The sequence below is a fragment of the Mus musculus genome, chromosome 15, assembly GCF_000001635.26.
Source record: "Mus musculus strain C57BL/6J chromosome 15, GRCm38.p6 C57BL/6J".
In the NCBI taxonomy this organism is placed as follows: Eukaryota; Metazoa; Chordata; class Mammalia; order Rodentia; family Muridae; genus Mus; species Mus musculus.
This window is the reverse complement of record NC_000081.6, coordinates 81,756,100-81,778,123: the sequence shown is the minus strand read 5'-3', so window position 1 is coordinate 81,778,123 and position 22,024 is coordinate 81,756,100. Positions and strand designations below refer to the sequence as shown.

The window sequence follows — 22,024 nt, the reverse complement described above, 5'->3', positions numbered from 1 at the left end:
TTATGGCTGCTGAGCCTTGAGATAAGGAGTACCCCAACTGTGTTCTCCAGCACAAGGGCCACTCTGCAGGTGCCCCTCTTGAAGAATGTAGCATCTCACCAATACAGAGAGCTCAGCTCACCCCCAATCTGGGGCGCGTAACCATCGGATGAATAAGAGGTCCGATCTGGGAGCCCCGCTCAAGTCACTCACCGAGGGGGCTGGCTTCTGAGTACTGCTTGGGGGTCGGTGGTCCTGCGAGCTGGTCTCTTCTAGGAAAGGAGAAGACGCAAGGGTTATGGTCCCCAGCACGGAGGGGATGCCCCTGTAATTTCTACCTCAGAGAAGTTTCATGGGCTCACTCTCCTATTCTCATGGTCAACAGCCCTGAAGCAAAGAGGCTCTAACATGTCTACCCTTGCTCATTATGCCTTTTGTGGCTTCCTGTTGTCTATGGGAGGAAGGTTGGGTCAGTGAGACCGTAGCTCACTCACACTCCCCGAGGAACTTCCGCTCTAGCTGTCAGCCAGACCCAGATCCTCTACCACACTGACTCTATGCCTCTGAGCCATCAGGTCCCCCAGAAGGAAGCCCTGCTTCCTGTCGACCTATGCCATCACACAGGTCCCTCAGTCTTGAGTGCCCTAGTCTATCTCTGACCTCTAAAAGTCAACCCTATCAAGGCCTGGTCAATGGCTATGTCCCTGGTTCCCAGCACAGAGAAGGGCTATTGTAGCTCATGACCTTGTATCTGGATAATCTGCATAGGACCTGAGTCTGGAGGTCCAGGGCTCTGGAGGGCCGGACACAGCACCAGATAGAATCATTAACATAGCTCTACTGTTTGATCTAGAGTGAGACATCCAGCCCGGGGCTCAAGCTCAGGAAGTGCTGAGCACAGCAGAGATAAGACAGCATGTATTGCCCTGGGCTGTGATAGACATATGGGCATGTGCTGTGGAGATGCAGAGCTTCAGAGATGAGAGAACAGAGCAGCGCTGTCAAGGGAGAAGATAGACAAAGTACCCAACCAAGGCCTCACCTAGGAAGGAGTCCGGCTTGTCCAGGGAGCCTCGGGCTGACCCAAAGCTGTCAAGGGCACCCAGCCGAGCCTCAGAGTATGGTAACAGATCCAGGGGGTCCAGCGTGGGCCCTGGAGAGTCAAGGGCATCCAGCACAGAAGCAGCCAGCTTCCTGGAGGGGTCCATGACAAGGCCAAAGGAGGCAGGAGGCAGTGGGCTGGACACGGGGATGGAGCCACCCACCACAGGTGGCAAGAGTGGGGTCCCACCAGGAAACACGGGGATCAGCTGAGGCAGCTCACTAGGCATACCACTGCCAGGCAGGCCACCCTGGACCAGAGACTGCAAAGTGGGGACAGAGCCAGGGGTCAGACGAGAACATAACCACCCAACCCCGTGTGGGTATGACATTCCAGGAAGCAGTTACTCCTCCAGAGCCTGACAGTGACTGCTCATGAAGAGGAAGTGGGGCTCTGCTTGATCTCTCTGGGATCTGCTCTGTAGGCTCCAGCAAGACCCTCCATCCCAGGGCCACCCATTCTCCCAACTGAGACGTGAAGACGGCGCCCTCCCCTTGCCTCTTCATGAGACTGTGGGGTTCTAAGTGAGGGGCTTCAAGGGACAGAACAAGAAGTCGGCAGCATGGCTCACCAGAGAGTCCAGGAGGGTGTCCAGTTCTGGACCAAACACATCCCCATCTGAGAAGTCATCTAGGCCCTCGGTGCCGGGGAGTGTCCTGCTGCTGCCATCCAGTGGGGCCAGGAGGTCCAGAACATGAGGGAACAGGGGCATCGTGGGAGTGGAGGGGAGCAGGGCTGGGGAGCCTCGGAGATCCACGTAGCAGTCTGTGGAGGGAGTGAGCTCAGAGCTGAAAGGAGCCCGTGTGGTGGGGGTGTTGCCCAGTCACTAAGCTAACGCCTTCCCTTCTTCCCATTCCACAAGGATCTGGGTTCCCTATTCCCTGCCCCAGGGGCAATGGCTCAGAGGTAGTCAAGGAGGAAAGACAGCCTGAAGCTGTGGAAGGGTTCTGATTGCCTTGGCACTCCTCAAATACCCACCAATGTCACCTTTCTCTGGGACCAGCAGTGCCTTCTTCAAGCACTTATTACTCGAGCAGAGAAAAGGAAGTAGGAAGTGAGGGTTCTAACACAAGGTGTCCGACACGGACAGGCATGAATGAAGGACGGAGACAAGCTGAGGAGGAAGCCGTGCTCGTTCCTGGCCTGCCTCAGGGAAGCCCTCCCGGTGTCTCACCCCACACAGCTGAGACATACCTGTTTCGATGTCATCTATAGATCCCAATCCGTTAGAAGTTCCCTGTGAGAGGAAAGATGTAGGGTGGAATGGCCTCACATTTCCACCAGGGTACACTGAGGGCCACTCACTGGGGAACGACTGCCTATCACAGGTAGGCTGGCTTTTCAGCCAGGGTCCGAGCAGGCGTGGGCTGAGACAGGGGTGGGGTAAACTAGCTTGGTAGGTACATTTCAGGGGAGCAATGGCCCCAGGGCAGGGGTACACCTCTGAGGTACCTGGAAAAGGGTAGAGTCTTATCCATGCCCTGAGGCGAGAGAGGGTTTTGGGCTCTTTTGGTTTTGTTTTTGAAACAGGGTCTCAAAAGCCCTGGGTGCCCTGAAATTCACTATATAGATAAGGCTGGCCTTGAACTCGGAGATCCACCTGCCTCTGCCTCCCAATTGCTGGGATTAAAGGTAGTGACAAGGATTTTACCAGGCCTTCCACACTACAGATGGTTTCTTAGAGGAATGTGTGCCCCCCCCTCCCCGGCTCAGCCCCCAGCCTCACAGGAAGCTAATCTCCCTCCAAGGAGAACGTCATCTTAGGTGGGAAGTCCATCCCCATTGCAAAGACAGAACAGAATTCACAGGTCAGGCAGCAACCTGGCCGGCTCCTCCTGGGGTGCGGGGGTGGGGGGTTGTTCCAGAGAGCCTGTACTCTGCAGCCGCACAGTACTGGGGTCAGAGCCCTGTCTGGGATGGGAAATGCTGGAGCTTGCTCTTTGGTCTGGCCAAGTCGGCAACCTATCTGGACTTGTTTCCTCGGGTGTAAAGTAAGGATTCAGCAGTCACACTGCCTGAAACTGGCAGAGATGAGGCACCTCAGCAGAGTGCCTGGCATGCTCAGCACTAACCATGTGAATAACATGTGCTGCCGGGAGGTTGGCCTGCAATGAACTCCTCTGCCTTGTTCCAGCCACAAGGGACAGAAGTCATTCCTCTACCCAGAATGTGCTCTCCCCCCGACCCCGGGCCTTTATCATCCTTACGAGGCCCAGGCTGACCCTGTGTCCTTCTTGTCTCTGTGGAGACTGGGAGAAGGCCCAGACACTCACTGTTAGTCACCGCTTGAAGGTTAGCAGTAGCAACAATTGCAACACAACCCATCCAGCCCCGCATCACCGACCCTGCTTGGCCAGCACTCCACGAGATGTTCCACGGCCCAAATATTGGTCAAAAGTGCAATTCCTAGGTCAGAGTAGGGCTGTCTAACGCCTGCCCTGACCCTGTCTGTTCTGTCCACTCCTTGGAGCCAGGAGCTCTTTCAGCCCCACCCCCGAGCCTGTCCACAGATGGCACAGTGAACATGTGCGGTGTTTGTATATCACAGCTAAGTTGCATAGACCAAGGCTACCAGGATGGTCACAGAGCTGCTTTTACATACAGAAAGGAGGCGAGGGGGTCCAGGCAATGATGGCCCACACCTTTAATCCCAGCACTTGGGAGGCAGAGGCAGGTCAGTCTCTGGGTTCTAGGTCAGCCTGATCTACAGGCTGGATGGAGCCAGGATAGCCAGGGCTACACGTGCTTGGGGTGTGGGGGTGGCGAGAGGAGACAAAGGAGGCCCCAGTGAATGCTTCTAAGGACAGTGCAGCCTAGGCCCTGCAGAACAAGTGGCTTCCAGCCCTCCTGCCACCCTTTCTGTCCATGTTTCTCTCTCCCAGTCCTCTTGCACAGAACCCTACTAGTAACATCCACTTAGCAATAAAAGGCCAAGAAGGGTGTTCTCAGGATCTGACCCTCACACATGCGGCTTCAGAGCTAACTCTCCTGAACCCTGAGGAGGAACTGACTCTACCAGTGGCCTCAGGAATGTCCCTTGCTCTCCTGACTACGGGCCTGTGAATCCTGTTGCTTGTCTACCTGGCTAACGCTATCCCCCCAGCTGGGTGAGACTGCTCTGCACCACGAGTTTACAGTCTTCAGGGTGTCTTGCACTGTAAGCTCCGGGGCTACTGTGCCTTGTAAATACTGAGAACAGCGTGTGAGCACAGCCCTGGCCACCTAGTTCTAGGCACACATACAGAGTGACCAACTGGCCAGAAAACGAGTCCTGTGCTGGAGAAGCCCGTGAGGAATGCAGCAGCTGAAGGAAGCCCATGTGTGACCATGTATCATGTACCCTGTGCCATTTCTCCTGTAGGCACCACAGGACACCAGGAGCAGGCCTAGACACTACCTGGCGCCTGCTCCTGAGTTCTCAGATGCTTCCTGGACTGAGGCAAGCCTGGCCTTATCATCTCTACTTCGACTGGCCTCCTCACGGAGCCCCATCACTGTGACCAGTCCTGGCCTTTGTGGATGTGGCTAGATGCACCAGTAAAGAGTAGCCAGGGGCTGGGGGGCCTTGTGCCAGACATGGGAAGGTTTGTGGTCTACTGCTTGGGGTCACCCTAATGACCCCAGAGCTCTTGGGAATAGATGAAGAAGACAGGCTGGTATAAAGTTGGAGAAACATTTGGAGTCTCAGACCCCTCCCTACCTGATCTGTTAAGCCAGCTGGAGCGCCATTACTAAGCAGAGAAAACGTTTCCAATTCCTGCCAGAAATTGGGGAGAAGTGGGCAGAGATTAAGACTGTGGACATCAGCCAAGACAACACAGAGACCCTGACATCAGCTGTGGTCCATCCCGTCCCCCCAGGACTACCACTGCCTCTGGCTCTGGCTTCCAGAGTAACACTGTTTTTGTTTTTGTTTTTCCATCTTTCAAGGGTTACCTGGGCAGAGGATCTGAACACACACCCATCCCTGCGATCTGCCAGGCACCATCTCATACACTCTCTTGTTTCAGTCCTCCCTTGAGCTCCTGAGGTGGGTGTAATTATCTGCCTTCCAGATGCGGAAACGGGTGGAAACATGCACTAATGTGTTTAAGGTCGGGCCAGAGAAACTCAAGCCATATGTTCTGCGTCACGCAGTTTCCAGACACACGGCGGACGACAGTATTCAATGTGAAGGAGTCCAGCCGACACTAACATTCGGACAGGTACAATGAGGGGGCATTTGAGAATGCGAAACTGAAGGACGGCAGTGTCAATTTGGGCCATCTTCAGCCTGGTTAAAGTCGGCTAGGGCGAGCGGCAGGGCTGTGTTTTTACAGCTGGTGTCTGCAGTGAGCTGGAGCTTTGGCTGTGTTCATTCCTCTTCCCCAGGGTCCTACTGCTCATTCCAGGGTGTTCGGCCAATAGGGAGGAAGGTCACCTGCTGTTGCTTCCTCTGTCTTTACCAGGCTCTGGCTACCTTACTCAGGGTCCCTATAGTCCCTAGTCCCTCCCTTCACCCCTCTTCTTTAAGCCGACCCCAAATCTCACCTACCTGGGGTCTCTTATAGGCTTTCCGTACCCGCAGTCCAAGCTTCTGAGCCAGCTCCTGGCCCAGCTGGGTGACATTTTCATCCTGTGGAAGGCAGGACACAGGCTTAGATACACCTGGTGGGCTAGGCTGCCCGGAGCTCCGAGCTGTGCTCCTGGACATCTTTGTGTGTCCCTGGGAGCTGTTGCTGGCTTTCTAAGTCACATTCTGGGAACCACAAGGCTGTTTTGTTTTCCCTTTTATTTTGGGGGAGGCAAATGAGTTGAATTTTTTTTTAATCTTTTTCCATATTATCTCTAAAATGGGGAACTCCTTGTGTTGCTCCAGCAGGCCTTGAGCTCCTGGGATTATAGGCACAGCCCACAGAGCCAGGCTGTTTCTAGTGTTTACGTATTTTCTAGCAGTGCTAGGGATGAGACTAGGTAGTTTCAAGGCTGACAAGGTCTCTTTACATCGCCCTGGCTCTCCTGTCAGCACCGCATCAGGATCCCAAACCTCCCGCGGCAGAGGAGGAAGCCGAGGCACAGAAGGACGTGGTCGCATGGGCCGTGGGGGGGTGGGGGGTGGGAGGGATGGGGGGGGGCGCAGTACAGATGCTTGGGAGACGGCACTCACGTGGGGAAGCGCGAGGGAGCACCGGCTGCTGCATTCATAGGCCTCTTTGTGGCGCCCCAGCTCGTTGAGGGCGCGCGCCTTGCGGAACAGTGCCCGGATACTCTCGCCATCCAGGCCCAAAGCCTTCTCACTGTCCTCCAGCGCCTTCTCATACAGGCCCTGAGAGACAACCAAGCAGTCCAATGGTCAGCGCCTGTGACCCCTGGGATGGAAAGCAACCTCACTTTCCTGCAGAGGAACAGCACGGGGTCTGGGCTCAGAGACCAAGCTGAAGAGCTTCAAGGCCCAGCTCAGGGAGCGAGGGCAGCCTTGACTCTGATGGTGTGTGGTGATTTGAATAGGTGTGGCCCCCACAGACTCAGGTGTTTGAATGTCTGGCCATAGAGAGTGGCACTATTAAGAGGTGTGACCTTGGGCTGGAGAGATGGCTCAGTGGTTAAGAGCACCGACTGCTCTTCCGAAGGTCCTGAGTTCAAATCCCAGCAACCACATGGTGGCTCACAACCATCCATAATGAGATCTAACGCCCTCTTCTGGTGTGTCTGAAGACAGCTACAGTGTACTTAGATATAATAGTAAATAAATTAAAAAAAAAAAAAAAAGAGGTGTGGCCTTGTTGGAGAAAGTGCATCACTGTGGAGGTAGACTTTGAGGTCTCCTATGCTCAAGTTCTGCCCAGTGTGGCTCACAGTCCCTTCTGCTGCCTGCAGTGCAAGATGTAGAATTCTTGGGCTGGAGAGATGGCTCAGCGGTTAAGAGCACTGACTACTCTTCCAGAAGTCCTGAGTTCAAATCCCAGCAACCACATGGTGGCTCACAACCATCTGTAATGGGATCTGATGCCCTCTTCTGGTGTGTCTGAAGACAGCTACATGTACTCATGTACATACAATAAATATGTCTTTTTTTTTTTTTTTTTTCTTTCCCCGAGACAGGGTTTCTCTGTGTAACCTTGGCTGTCCTGGAACTCACTTTGTAGACCAGGCTGGCCTCGAACTCAGAAATCCGCCTGCCTCTGCCTCCCAAATGCTGGGATTAAAGGCGTGTGCCACCACGCCCAGCTTGTAAATAAATCTTAAAAAAAAAAAAAAAAAAGATATAGAACTCTTAGCCCCTCTGGCACCATTCCTGCCTGCACGCTGCCTTGCTTTCCACCATGATGATAATGGACTGAACCTCTGAAAGTGTAAGCCAGTCCCTATTCAATGCTTGCCTTTATAAGAGTTGTCTTGGTCATGGTGTCTCTTCACAGGAATAAACCTCTAACTAACACATGGTGTAAGGATGATGAGCTGTGGCAGCTACTGGCAGGACACTGGAGAGAGCCTCAGGTTCTACAACAGTGAGCCTGCCTGGTGACCCATCTGTTGACTTGTCTGCCTTTGGCTCAGAGTGACAGAAGCACCTCTCAGAAATGCCGTCAGGGAGAGGCTCACCCTCAAATTCATCTGGGGGAGAGGGGGGTGATGGCTAGTGCGTTTTTCTGATGATGATGTTGTTGTTGTGTTGTAGTTGTTGTTGTGGCTATGGATATGTTTGTAGGTCTGTGCACCCAAGGATATCCATGTAACGTGATCTCTCAGTGGACCTGATTTCACTGAATGGATAAACTGAATAGACAAGCCAGACAGAGGCACATGGCCTTTAATTCCAGCACTTGTGAGGCAGAGGCAGGCGGATCTCTAAGGCCAGCCTGGTCTACAGAGCGAGTTCCAGGACAGCCAGGGCTACACAGAGAAACCCTGTCTCGAAAAATGAAACAAAAAACAAAAACAACATAAAAACTGGCTAGATGCCGGGAGTGGTGGCGCATGCCTTTAATCCCAGCACTCGGGAGGCAGAGGCAGGCAGATTTCTGAGTTTGAGGCCAGCCTGGTCTACAAAGTGAGTTCCAGGATAGCCAGGGCTACACAGAGAAACCCTGTCTCAAAAAACCAAAAAAATGAAAGAAATGGCTAGACAATGAGCTCCAATGGGATTCTATCTATCTATCTATCTATCTATCTGAGATATATATGTAGATATACATACACACACACACACACACACACACACACATACACACACACACACATATATATGGGGAAGGGTGTGAGGGGGTGAATTATGAATATATGTGTGTATAAATGTTTATATGTATATATGAGTGTGTTATATGTATATATGATGTGCATCATATATGTACATGTATATGTATATGTATATATTTATGTGTGTGTGTATGACTATGTATTTTCAGAATCAAGCATCAAACTCAGGTTCCCCCGTGCTTACAAAGCAATAAAGGCAAGTGCTTTACTGACAGAGCTACCTCCACAGGCACCAGGCACATACATGGTAAACAGATATGTGTATGTAGGTAAAACACCAGTACACATAAAATAAAAATTAATATTTAAAAAACTCAAACCAGTGTGTGGTGGTGCATGCCTTTAATCCATGCACATAGGAGATAAAGGCAAGTGTGTGTTCCCCTCTGAGTTGTATACACAAAATTCCTGGTCTAATACACTGAAAATTCCAGGCTAGCCCGGAGCTACATAATGAGACACTGTCTTTTAAAATAGGAGAGAACTGAGAAGAGGTGAGGGGCGGGGCCTAGGCTAGGGGCGTGTAGGGCACTGCTGGGGGGCGGGGCCTAGGCTAAGGGCGTGTAGGGCAAGGCTGGGGGGCGGGGCCCGGCTAGGGTAGGGGGTTGGAGGATGGTGGACGCACCATGGTGAAGTAGCAGGCTGCCCTGTTGACATGCAGTTTGCACAGCAGCTCCCGGGGTAGAGCCACCTGGTCAGAGGCGGCGTAGTCAGCCACGTTCAGCCCTTCCATGTACTGCACCAGAGCCTGCTTGTAGTCCTTCTCCCGGAACAGGTCGTTGCCCTCGGCAAACAGGTTCTGCACAAGCTTGAGCAGGAAAGCCTGCGCAAGGCAGGTCCGAGGGGACTAAGCGGGTCTCCATCCAGCCTGGCTCAGTCCCAGCCCTCTGCCCTGAGCACAGCAGCCCTCACCGCATCCACCCACCACAGCGACACTCACCTCATACTCCTCTTGCTTCAGGGGTAGTGTTGACCTAGTGGGAAAAGAGAGACACAGGACAGGGTGAACCCAGGTTGGTCCCATGAGGAGCCCTGAGGCTGGCACTTCAGGGCTGAGGTGGACCAAGAGTAGGCCTCAGACAGCTGTGGCTGAAGTAAGAGGTGACCGGACAGCATGGAGTCACTCAGTTCTGATGCAAGGACTTCCATTTTCCCTGCTCTCCCAGAGGAGTCTGCTCAGTTAGTCAGCGGCAGGCCCAGTGACAGCAGCCAACCCCTCAACCAGACACTAACAACCCACTCAGGGCCAATGGCTACACATTCTCTCTTGTGGGTAAGACTACAGCTCCCTTTGGAGGAGGGCATTGGCTCAGGAGAGCTTGCACTGTGTCAGCCTGGGAGAAGGGCAGGGCTTGTCTCCTGGTCCCACGTGGAGGGGAAAACTGATGCTCAAGGGGGCAGAAGATGAAAAGGGCCAGGGTAAGCCCAGCGTGGTGGTGCACACCTTTAATCCCAGCACTCGGGAGGCAGAGGCAGGTGGATTTCTGAGTTTGAGGCCAGCCTGGTCTACAGAGTGAGTTGCAGGACAGCCAGGGCTACACAGAGAAACCCTGTCTCAGAAAGAAAAACAAGTGAAGGGCCAGGGTAGAATGATACTGGACAAGATCCAGGGGCAGCCAGAGCCAGGCAGCACAGGCACCTTATCGGGCCCTGTTCCCAGCTTGTCCCACCTGTCCGCATCCCAGTGCACGCTGAGCAGTGCTCAGCCAGGAGGAAAAGGAGAGCCGGACCCCCCTGCCCACTGCCCACTTACTGGATGAACTGCAGCCCCTTCTCGATGTCCGCCTTCCGTTTCTGCCTCTCCATCAGTGTCTGCAGGGAGAGCATAAGTCCATCAATCAGACAGGCTGCGCGCGTGCACGCGTGGGGGTGACAGGGCTGGGGGGTGGGGAGTAGCTGCTAACCCACCCTACCCTGTGCCTGTCAGAAGGGCTCTTTCCCTCCTGCTCATTCCATGCTAAAGGTTTAAAGGGGGTCTTTACAGAGTGGCAGGCCATCTCAGGGACTATGCTGCCACCTTGCAGACCTGTGATCCACTGGTCTCATTTGTGTGGTGAACTTGAAGGGCAAGGGGTATGTACTCATGGGCCTCCTGCCCTTCACCACACAATGGGTGGGCATGAGCAGTGCCTGGAACATCTCAAGTTCCAAGGGAAAACCTTGTTTTACCATTAAATTCAGTCATGTATGCTACCAGTGACCAGGAACGTCAGACCACCAAGGAGAAGGAGCACAGCAAGTGCCAACACTAGCTGGTAGCTGTTTATATATGAGGGGCACCTGATTGTATACAGACAGGCACCTGCCACAGGCTCCTGTGAGCCCACTCACCCTCACACAGCTGGGGGTCATAAGCTGCCAGGTGGCTAAGGCTACCACTGTATCTCTCTTCCCTTAATGAGCCCTGGTGGTTACCTAGGATGCACCTCTTGCCTGGGCCAGGGTGTGGAGCTCAGCCCAGGAAGGCCCTGTCGGGGAGGGGAGTGTTCGTCTCTCTCCACAGCACGCCTGTAGCCATGTCTTCAACAGACAGTGCAGCAGGTCTGGAGATGTCTAAGCTGATGGGGACATAGCTGTTACCCCAAGGAGCCTTCCATACACCGAGAAACTAATGGATGTATTTATGGGACACTGACACTAACTGTGTTGGAGACGTCAGGGGACCGTAGAAAGGCTTCAGCCTCAGACATGGGTGTCCAACATCTGCTCTTACTGTGATCATGGGTCTCAGTGTCTCAAGTGGGGAATGGGGCTGATGGCAGATCCTGTCCCACTGGCTATGGTGACATTTTGGGGGGTGACAGATACAGAGTTCCTGGCATAGGTAATAGTCCAAACATCACAGGAAAATGTGTGACATCATACTGAACCCACCCCACCTCTTACAAGATACCCGGCATGTGGTTCTTGGGGTCAGACACCTGACTGTATTTCAGTGTTGCGGCGGGAGGCCAGCCATGATAGCTCTGGTTACTCTGTCTGCAGAGTGAGCCCCTCATTCCTGCAGCCTACTCCTCTCACAATTCCTTACACCCGCACTGCCATACTCCTTCCTGGGCCCCCTGCAAAGGCTCCCCGCCTTCCCTAGCACCAATCTCTCTCCAGTCCTTGAAACAGCACTACCAATGCTCACTCATCGAGTGTTGGCTGGGAGCTAGCTGGATCGCTTCAACGGGTCAGGGTCAGGCTTGACCTGGAAGTACAATTTGGCAGGGAGGACAAGGCCATACCTGTTGCCATGCAATGGGGGCCCAGTCCCATGTAGGGGAAGCTGTGGAAGGCAGAAATCTCTGTGGTCTGAGCACAGGCACCACATGGCATGGCCATGATCACATATGCTGAGCCCCCAGTGGTTAGGCCTTGCCCACCAACTGGCCTCTGCCCCTCCTTACCCCTAGCTGGTACTGTCCCCAAACACTGGGCAAGTTTTCTCACTGTCCCTCAGCCTTCCCAAGTACACCCTGGGGAGGGTCCTTCAAAGTCACACATTTGATCCTGTCTGACCCAGTGTTTGATGTCTGAAGAGTCTCCTTTCTTCAGACAATCAAGATTCCCTACACTGGGCCAGGTGCAGTGCTTGCGTGCCTGTAATCTCCGTACTCGGAGGCTGAGGCAGGAGGATAATGAGTTGGAGGGCTGCCTGACCAACCTCCCTGATGTCCACTACCAGGACCACCACCCCCTTTCCCCACTGCAGGCAGAAACACTTCCATATCCGTCCCCAGTCCTGACATCCAGCCAACTCATTCACAAACACAGCCTGCTGTCACCTCAAGCATCAATTCCAAGGTGGCTGCACGAGAAGCCAGGAGGTAAAGAAGCCCTGCTTCAGCGATAGGCGTGATCTCCACAGCCCAGAGTTGCCCGCCTCTTTGCCCTCTTGTATGGACCGGCCCTGTGAAATCTCTCTTTCCTCCTCTAGACTCAGGAAACAGATATCGCAAACAGAAACAGCGCCCAGGAAATCGTAAATTTTAAGAGTCTGGTGTGTGACAAGCACTTCATCAACAGGCTACTGCAAAATGAGAATCCCTCTGCAGGGTGTTCAGCTCAGCAATGGCTATCTACATAAAATGAGAAAGCTGCCATTTCTGTACCCCAGCCAGACTCACAACTGAGTTAGAGACCGGGCCAGACAGTGCCCAGGCTGCACTTGAAGGCAGCCTTCTGCAGTCAGTAGACAAGGGTAACACTTGAAGTGACCGCTCCTGGCTCTGGGCAGCGGGGCTTGACCTGGCCTTTAGTATGGTTGGTTGTTTTGGGTTTATTTATCTATTTCTTTTTTTTTTAAGATTTATTTATTATTATATCTCAGTACACTGTAGCTGTCTTCAGACACACGAGAAGAGGGCGTCAGATCTCATTATGGATGGTTATGAGCCACCATGTGGTTGCTGGGATTTGAACTCAGGACCTTCTGAAGAGCAGTCAGTGCTCTTAACTGCTGAGCCATCTCCCCAGCCCTATCTATTTCTTTTTAGGATGAGTCTTATTATGGAGCTCTGACTAGCATAGCACTTGTTACGTAGACCAGACCAGCCTCTGGCTTTGGGTAATCCTCCTGCCTCTGTTTCCCAAGTGCTGAGATTATAGGTATCCTCCACCACAGCCAGCTGAATTTGAAGAGTAAATGGAAGCAGACATGTCAGCGTTGGACAGGAGCCTTCTGGGTGACCACCTGCTCTTGAGCTCTCCTAGCAAGATGGGCCAGGGCTCATGGCTACCTTTCATCAATCTTGATGGGTATCCCTGGGGTTACAGTCATGAATAGCAGACCAATATTTGATGGATAAAGACACAATGTTCAAATGGTTCATAAGATTTGCAGCCATAGCCGGGCATGATGGGACACGCCTTTGACCCCAGCACTCGGGAGGCAGAGGCAGGTGGGTCTTTGAGTTCAAGGCCAGCCTGGTCTACAAAGTAAGTTCCTGGACAGCCAGGGCTATACAGAGAAACCCTGTCTTGAACAGCAAAAACAAAAAGATATGCAGCCAGCAAGTGGAGACCATTCTAGGACACCTTATCTCAGGTCACCAGTTCCTCCCTCAAAAATGACAAGAGGCCGACCCTTTCAGCTTTGATAGGGTATTTGACATCTGTCCCTAGCCCCAAGGCGGATGTCTGTCCGGCATAATTTCCTGTAGGAAAGCCTCTCCTAGTTCAATCCCAGGGTCTTTATGGATCACTGAGGGGTCTCCTGCTGTGTATAAAGGCCTTAGGGTAAAACTAATGAGTAGATTCCATTTCACAAAGCAACACGGCAGGTAGAGGTTTGGTAGGGCCACCCAAGTGGGCACTGGTTAAAGAGAACCCCTGGGCTCTTAATGGTGCTACCACAAGAAAGGTCTAGCAATAAACACTTACTGGGCCCTCATCCACTCCTCCCTGTCACAGTGACACTTCTGCTAAGAGCCACAGTAATGCATACTAACGCGTGGTGAGAGGCCCAGTAGGTGACCCAGGGTAACACCCTGGGCAGAGCCCTGGCTACAAAGGATGGGAACTAGAAAGAGAGGGATCCTCACTGTATCCCCTCTTCCCACCCTCACTTGAACCCAGACAAAGCTGGGGTGGTGAGCCACACCCTTAACCTGGCATTTCAGAAACAGAGGCAGGTAGATCCCTGTGAGCTTGAAGCCAGCCTAGTCAACATAGTCCAGAAAAGCCAGGACTTCATAGAGACCCTGTCTCAAAAAGAAAAAAAAAAAAAAAAAAAAAAGAATAGACCTCAGAATGCTTTGTGAATTCCGATTACCTGTGGGATAGAAAGCTTGACTACTTGATCCCACTGTGGAAGAAGAGAACTGACTCTTTAGAGTTGTCCCTTGACTGCCACACAACAGTGTGCATCCTGCGTTTCTACACACTCATACACACATCATACACACACAGTGGTAATAAACATATTATAATGTACATATAGTATATATACACATATATTTATGTGTATATTCTATGCCAGGTGTTGTGCACATGCCTATAATCCCAGCTCTGGAAGTAGAGGCAGGAGGACCAGAAGTTTAAGGCCAGACTCAACTACTATAACCACTCTACAGAGAGCCTGATTCTAGGCTGAACTACAATTTGAGATCTTATCTCATTGAACACACACACACACACACACACACACACACACAAACACCAGAAGCAGCAACAACAACAATAACACAAAACAAGCACGGGGCTGAGGGCTGGAGAGATGGCTCAGAGGTTAAGAGCACTGGCTGCTCTTCCAGAGGTCCTGAGTTCAAATCCCAGCTCACAACCATCTGTAATGAGATTTTTTTTTTCTCCCCCACAGGCAAAATCTGAAATACAAAGTAAGATGACTGACTTGGGACCAACTTAGTAGGGCAGGTAGCAGGTGGGAACCAGGAACCTGAGAGCTCCAGCATACAAAGTCAGGGTTCTGGGTTCAGATCCCAGCACTGAGACAGGGGTGGGCGAGGAGAAGGTAAGAATAAGAGTTAATTACCATGACACAGTTCGTTAGTTCAAGAGGCACTGTGCGGGCCTCTGGAAGATCTCATGGTCCTGGCACAGAGTAAGCTAATGCTGGTAGAATGAATGAACAGTCATTAGCTCGTTTGCCCCACTATTTTACAGGTGAATAAATAAAAGAAGATCTGCACCCAGAGAGATGACACTCACAGAAGTGCTTGCACCTGCTGAGTGGCTCCCCTGGGGCCAGGGGGCTATCCTGGGCACCTCGCTCCCCTAAAGCTCCATAACAGCTTTCTAAGGTAGATCCTGTTGGCAGTCCCCACTCTGCAGAGGACATCAGGGGTACAGAAAAGCTCACTGCTACATCCACAATGACGGAGTTGGTATATGGAATGCCAACCCTGGCAGCCTGGCCCTAGAGCCTACGCACATCACAGTCACTTTCGCTGTCAAGCAGGCCCAGCTGGAGGACCTGTCCATTGACCACCATGCTCCAGTCTCCCCTGGCTCACAGTAACTCCAGTTTCTGTCTCCCTTGGGTACAATCCATGATGCCCCTCTCCCAGTCATGACTGCAGTTAAAACAAGAGTTGACTACATACATCCCCCTGACTCACTCAATACCCTAACTCAGCAACCAGCCCTCACCTAATTCTGCTTCACGTCTTTAGCCAAGCAGCTTTCCACCCTTGCTGCTGAGGTAGCAGGGTTTTTTAACTTGCCTCTTCCTGGACTCTAGGCCGCATCTGCACATCCCCCCCCCCCCCCCCCCACCTCTAGGATCCTTCTGCTGTCTCTGTGGGTGGGCTTTTCTCTGTCCAGGCCTCAAGGCCAATGTCTCTGAGACTCCATGGAAGGGACAGTGCCCCTGATTCCTGTGCAATCCCCAGACGAGCTGCTGCACTTCATGATCTCATGAGCATGCTGGTGACTCAAGACTCCACCCTCTTGCCAAGTGTACCCCTCCTCTGCAGCAAAGATTTCAGCTTCACCTTCTGGGTGGTGGCACCTGGACATCTGCTGCCCAGGTTACCCATGACCTCTAATGAGAACCCCACAACCCACACCCAGACCCATGCCTGAGGGGCTGGAGCGATGGCTCAGCAGGTCAGGGAGAGCAGGCAGCTCTTCCAGAAGGCCCAATTTCAGTTCCCAGCCCCTCCTCAGTGCTAGCTCCAACTCCAGCTCCAGGGGATCCATCGCCCTCTTCTGGCCTTTGAAGGCACTGCACACATACTGTGAACAGATCTACATGCAAAGCATTCATACACATAAAATAGAATTAATATTTAAAAAGGCCTATTTGTGTTTGAGGTCAGCCTGGTCTACAGAGTAAGTTCCAGGGTAGCGAAGGCAAAACCCAAAACCAAACCAAACCAAACCAAAAAACAGCTGGGCAGTGATGGTGCACGCCTTTGATCCCAGCACTTGGGAGGCAGAGGCAGGTGGATTTCTGAGTTCGAGGCCAGCCTGGTCTACAAAGTGAGTTCCAGGACAGTCAGAGCTATACAGAGAAACCCTGTCTGGGAAAAAAAAAACCAAAAACAAACAAACAAAAAAACAAATCAAAAGAACAACAACAAAACCCTACATCTATGTCCACACAATCTTCATGCCCATCCCAGCTGCACTTGGCTTCTTCCCACTAAACACATTCCAGACTGAACGAAGCATCTCCTCCCCTCCTCCCTCCTCCATTCTTGTTTACTGCCCTAGCCAGAGCTCTGACTGTCATCTGGTTTCGTTAGACCCCAGCTCCCGCCACCTTTAACCTCCTAAGCATCTCCTGATGTGTGGCAAAAACCTCCCCAGCTTCCCTCTCTCCAAGCACAGGCGTCTTGCGGGACGTCATCATCTCTTACCAGAGGCCCCTACAATCTGCTACCACTCTGGGGGCCAGGGACATCTGTCTAATGCATACACCGATGTCATTCCCCTTCTCAAAATCTGTGAATGTGGGCTGGTGAGATGGCTCAGTGGGTAAGAGCACCCGACTGCTCTTCCGAAGGTCCGAAGTTCAAATCCCAGCAACCACATGGTGGCTCACAACCATCCGTAACGAGATCTGACGCCCTCTTCTGGAGTGTCTGAAGACAGCTACAGTGTACTTACATATAATAAATAAATAAATAAATAAATAAATCTTTAAAAAAAAAAAAAAAATCTGTGAATGTACCTGTGTTGAATACACACGCGCACACACACACACACACAAACACACACATACAAACACGCGCGCACACACACACAGAGTTGTGAGACCTGAATAAGCTGTCGAGTAGTGATGTACCAACGCTGGTTCTCTGGTTTTAATAATATACATCAACTACACAAGACTCCACTGTTAGGGGAAGCTGACTGAAGGGGACTCTTTGTACAATTTTTGCAACTTCTTGAGAATAACAAGCTAAATAAACAAACAAATAAAACTTCCTATGACACCCTTGCCAAGAGGACAAAGTCCACATTCTTTAGCTGGTATCTGCAGCACAGCAGGGCCTGCCTGACCTCCCCTGGTCCTGTAGCAAGGCCTGGAAGGTCACACACCAGCAATGGTGGACCACCAGGCTGCCTCCTCTGAATGGTCCTCCATACCCAGTGCTTCTTTAAATTTCAACTGTGATGTATGTCTCTTCTACCAGGCAGCTTCTCTCCCAACTCCACCCAAGCTCACTGCTTTCCCCAACACTGGCACCTTGTGTGGTTGATGTATATTATACCTGTCATAACCGCCATGCTTGTCCTAGCTGATTGCAGTCACGTGTCTGTCCCTGACTCCCCAGTCATAGCTCCTGAAGGCAGAAGCTGCGCCTGACTCATCTCTGAGAAGCCCAGAGAAACACTGCTTAGGAGCCAGTGGTCAGAGGGGCCCAGGGATCCTAGGACTGAGTAGGTTGACATTAGTCATCACTGACAGCCTGAAACATCACCTTAGTCTTTACAGTACTCTGTACGAAGGAGCAAATATAGCCCTATTTTGTAGATAAAGAAACAGAAACACAGAGGGGTAAAACAGCCTCCCGGGTTCCCCTGTGAAAAATGACAGAGCTGGGACTCGAACCCTGGAAGTTGGCCCCGGGACCCCGTTTTATCACAGGTCTCCCACAGCCTGTCTTTACCGTGCCCTCACATATACACGACCTCAGGTTTAACTAAAGAGCAGCAGTCCCTCCAGAATGCAGGCTGGCCACATACCTTGCCACCGGAGCTTCTGTCGTCCCCCAAGAACTCTTGGCAGCAGTGGTCCTCGATGGCTTGCCCAGTCAGGGCAGGAAAAGTTTCACTACACCATCCTCAACCCTACCAGCCAGCAACCTGGGCCTGCACAGATCTCTTGATACGTGCCCATAGCCTTGAAGTATGTCTGCCTGCTCCTGGCCTCCCTGTCCCATGGACAACAGGGAGGGGCATGCTTTATTTCCACAGATCAACTTGTCAAATAAGAGCTACAGCAGGTACTATGAATGGAGATGAGAAAACCCTTCCTGAGAGCTAGCATTCCCCCCAACTATGAACACAGGCAATACACTGTTGGTCATGCCCTTGAGTTACACGGTGGCCAGCAACATTGTATTCTTTTATGACTGCGTCTCAGTTACTACAGATAAAAAAAGAGAGAGAGTTCCTGCTTATCACTTCAAATTACAGTAGCTACACTAGACATAGTGGTAAATGAACACACCTTATCCAATGAACTGATAATGAAGGTCTAGGGCTGGGGAGATAGCTGCTCAGTAAAGTGCTTGCCTATATGCACAAGGACCCAGAACCATGGGGGAAAGAAAAAGGTGGGCACACTGGCACACGCTTGTAATCCCAATAATGGGAACGTGGGACAGGCAGATTCTCACTGAGCTCCGAACCAATGAGCCCCTATCTCAAAAAGCGCATCTAAGTTAGAGAAATGGCTTAGCAGGTAAGAGTGCGTGTCACTTTAGCAGACGATCTGGATCCGGGTCCCGTTCCCGGCACCCATATGAAATGGGGCCACCCATACGCAATGACCTGTAACTCCAATTCTGGGGGATCTGGCACCCCTTTTGTGGAGCAGTCACCAGGCACACATGTGGTTCAAACATATACATACATGCAGGCAAGCACTCATACACATTTAAAAAAAAAAAAAAGCAGAGGACTCCTAAGGAATGTCACCTGTCCTCCACATGTATACATGTACATCAGTACATATACGCAAACATGTGTGTACACACACACTACATGTGTTCAGGTACATATACAAATTTGTGTGCGCACTCGCACACAAAGTCCATCGGGAGAACGGAACTGTTTTTCCTTGCAATCCCATATATTTTACTGTGATCTAGAAGGCACTGAAACAAAAGACTCTGTCCAAAAGAATCATTTGTGCCCACAATCATCTCAAAAGTAGGATTTATCATCCCATTGTTCACAGAACAATAAGGCTTAGAGTTGATGGGTGCTGGCCCAAGGCCACACTCTTGCTGAGGAAGGCCAAGCTGCTGGCACCACCCCAGGGCCTACCAAGAAACTAGGTTAAGAAGCGAACGTGAAATAGTGTTCACAGGCCTCGGTAGACTGCAGTTTGCTTTCTTTGAAACTGGCCATCTTTTTTTTAATTTTTATTTTTTGAGACAGGATTTCTCTAGGTATTCTTAGATGGCCTGGAGCTCACTATGTAGACCAGGCTGGCCTCGAACTCACAGAGACCCACCTCTTAAATGCTGGGTTTAAAGGGGTGTGCCACCATGCATGACAACTTGTTATGTCTTTACTACTCATTTTTTATGATTTTGAGGTATCTGTGTCAGTGTATAGGCACGTGTAAGTGAGCGGCACTGCCTGAGACGGCCAGAGGCAGCTGGAGTCACAGACAGTTTCACCCCGTGGGCTGCGAACCAAACTTGGGTCCTCTGGAAAACTAGTGGTGCTATTGACCCCTGACTCAACTCTCCAGCCCCTGACAACTTTTTAATAAAGCTGTCATCTAAGCTTAAAGAGGAAATAAAGTAAGAGTAGCAGAAGGTCACCCTTGGAAACTGTAAGCAAGCATAAGGTGACCACTGGTGGTAGGTAGCGCCCTACTTCCAGCACTCGGGAGGCAGAGGTAGGAGGATCTTTGATTTCAAGTCCTGCCTGGTCTACAGAGCGAATTCCAGGCCAGCCAGGGCTACACAGAGAAACCCTGTCTCGAAAAACCAAAGTAAATATATAAATAAAATAATAATAATAATAATAAATAAACATGAATTGCCCAGAAGTCACCACTCAGAGTGACCCCAATGCCAAACAGTGTCTTCTCGTGCCCTGAGCAGTTAGCCAGTTAGCCCCTGCTAGGGGAGGGATTTCTGATCCATTGTGGCACACTGCCTACTCTGGTGCCCAGCGGCAACAGGAAGGCAGGCTATGACAGTGGCCATCGGCCCTGGGATTAAATCCCATCTCTGTCTACCATGCTTTGAGTTTTGCTGTCTGTAAGATGGAGCGGGTCATAGCCACCCCGCAGGACTCCCGTGCCTCTCCCAGAACAGGTCAGGATGTATTTCCTGCTGCACTGAGCGCTTTAGACAGCACTGACTTTGCAGTTTCTGGCTAGGCCCTCTTTTGGTGAGGGCCGTGACCAACTTGCTATTTTTATTCGACACATAAACAGTGCTCACCTGAAAGGAACTGTCCTGTCACCAGTACTGGGACACTGCCCTCATAGGTCATTTTTTAAAAAGACTTACTTATTTTACTTTATGTGTGAACTTTTTAAATGCATACATGTATGTGCGCCACGTGTATGCCTGTTGTATGTGCACCACGTGTATGCCTGTTGGGTCCCCCAGAACTGGGGTTATGGAAGGCTGTGAGCTACCATGTGGGTGATGAGATCCGAACCCAGGTCCTCTGCAAGAGCAGTATGTGTTCTTAACCACTGAGTCATCTCTCCAGCCCCCAACCCTCATAGATCTTCCACAGGTGAGCAAGCAGAAAAGCAGGTGCCATGTTGGTCTGGGGAGTTGGCTCAGTACATAACAAAGGCACAAGGACCTGAGCCTGGTTCCCAGAACCCACATTTAAAAGCTGGCCACAGGGCCGGAGGGCTCTGCAGAGACTTGCTACTCTTGTAGAGAACCAGGTTCAACCCCAGCACCAGACAGTGGCTCTCAACAGTCTGTAAGTACAGGCTGGGGATCTGATGCCTGCATGGGATACACTGATATACATGCAAGTGAATTAAGAAGGTAAAAAGGCCTCCCAGAGGAGCCACCAGTTCTTATGGGTGGCAGTGGGTGGGGTTGGGGGTGTCTCTTCTCTCCAGCTGACTAAACATTTTTCTCTACCAGTTAATTTTCCCAACTAATAGAATAAAGGCAGTTTTCTAAAAAAAAAAGAAGAAGAAGAAGAATGTAAAAAGGCAAGCTGGGCGTGGTGGTGCACGACTTAATCCCAGCACTTGGGAGGCAGAGGCAGGCAGATTTCTGAGTTTGAAGCCAGACTGGTCTACAGAGTGAGTTCCAGGACAGCCAGGGCTATATATACAGAAAAACCAAAAAAAAAAAAAAAAAAAAAAAAGAAAAGAAAAGAAAAAAAGAATGTAAAAAGGCTGGGTACAGTGATGTGTGTTTATAATCCCAGAGTTGGGGAGGTAGATGCGTTTGGGTTCTGAAAGATCCTGACAGAATGTAAAAGGTCACAGAAGCCCTGAAATTGGCAAAATAGATTTAATGGTTAGTAGAACTAGCTTCACTGATTTAGAAAAATAGAGGTGCACAATGCTCTCCCCGCTCCTCGAACCTGTGTGTCTGCCAATGTTCTGACCAGGTGTGTGCCCATTGCTGCACCTCACTGCCAGGTGTTTGTGATATTGGTTGCTGGGAAAGAGTCGGAAAATCTCCCCAGCAACCATAGTCGGGGCCAATCTGGAGTGCTGCACCTTCATTAGACTCTTTCCTTGTTTCCCTCCCATACCCATTTCTTGAGGAATCAATCATTTTAGAATAGACATTGTTTAGATCTGGAAATCCCCTACTCCCCCCTTCTCCGTTCCCCCCTGAGGGCCTATAAAAACTGGATCCTCTTTCCCCTTGAGGTCGACTCCTCTACCCCTGTGTGGGATATGAGTCGTCCCCAGAGCTCTGGCTTTCCCCGAATAAAATCTCATGTGGTTTGCATCAAGCTTGGTCTCTCATGAGTTCTTGGGTGTTCACTATTGTCCTGAGGCCTGAGCGAGGGGCTCCTCTCGGAGTCTTTCAGTTCCTGGGGCTCCCTGGTCACCCACTCCAGCTTCCTAGG

General features: G+C 51.2%; 1 protein-coding gene across 2 annotated transcripts in view; it reads right to left on the bottom strand.

Moving 5' to 3' along the window:
* The window catches only part of Zc3h7b (zinc finger CCCH type containing 7B), a 51,172-nt gene that overhangs the window by 18,146 nt on the left and 11,002 nt on the right, over positions 1-22,024 (bottom strand). The window contains exons 1-11 of one of the 2 annotated variants that reach the window (XM_017316520.1): positions 17,960-21,264; positions 10,071-10,129; positions 9,258-9,291; positions 8,943-9,140; positions 6,228-6,386; positions 5,616-5,696; positions 4,782-4,838; positions 2,276-2,318; positions 1,653-1,846; positions 1,022-1,343; positions 193-251 (exon numbers count right to left, since the gene is read on the bottom strand). In XM_017316520.1, coding sequence (XP_017172009.1) covers positions 193-251; positions 1,022-1,343; positions 1,653-1,846; positions 2,276-2,318; positions 4,782-4,838; positions 5,616-5,696; positions 6,228-6,386; positions 8,943-9,140; positions 9,258-9,291; positions 10,071-10,123 — 1,200 coding nt within the window. In that variant the 5' untranslated portion in view covers positions 10,124-10,129; positions 17,960-21,264. Of the gene's footprint in view, positions 1-192; positions 252-1,021; positions 1,344-1,652; positions 1,847-2,275; positions 2,319-4,781; positions 4,839-5,615; positions 5,697-6,227; positions 6,387-8,942; positions 9,141-9,257; positions 9,292-10,070; positions 10,130-17,959; positions 21,265-22,024 lie in introns of those variants that run through there. The other variant, NM_001081016.2, reaches the window with a different exon arrangement.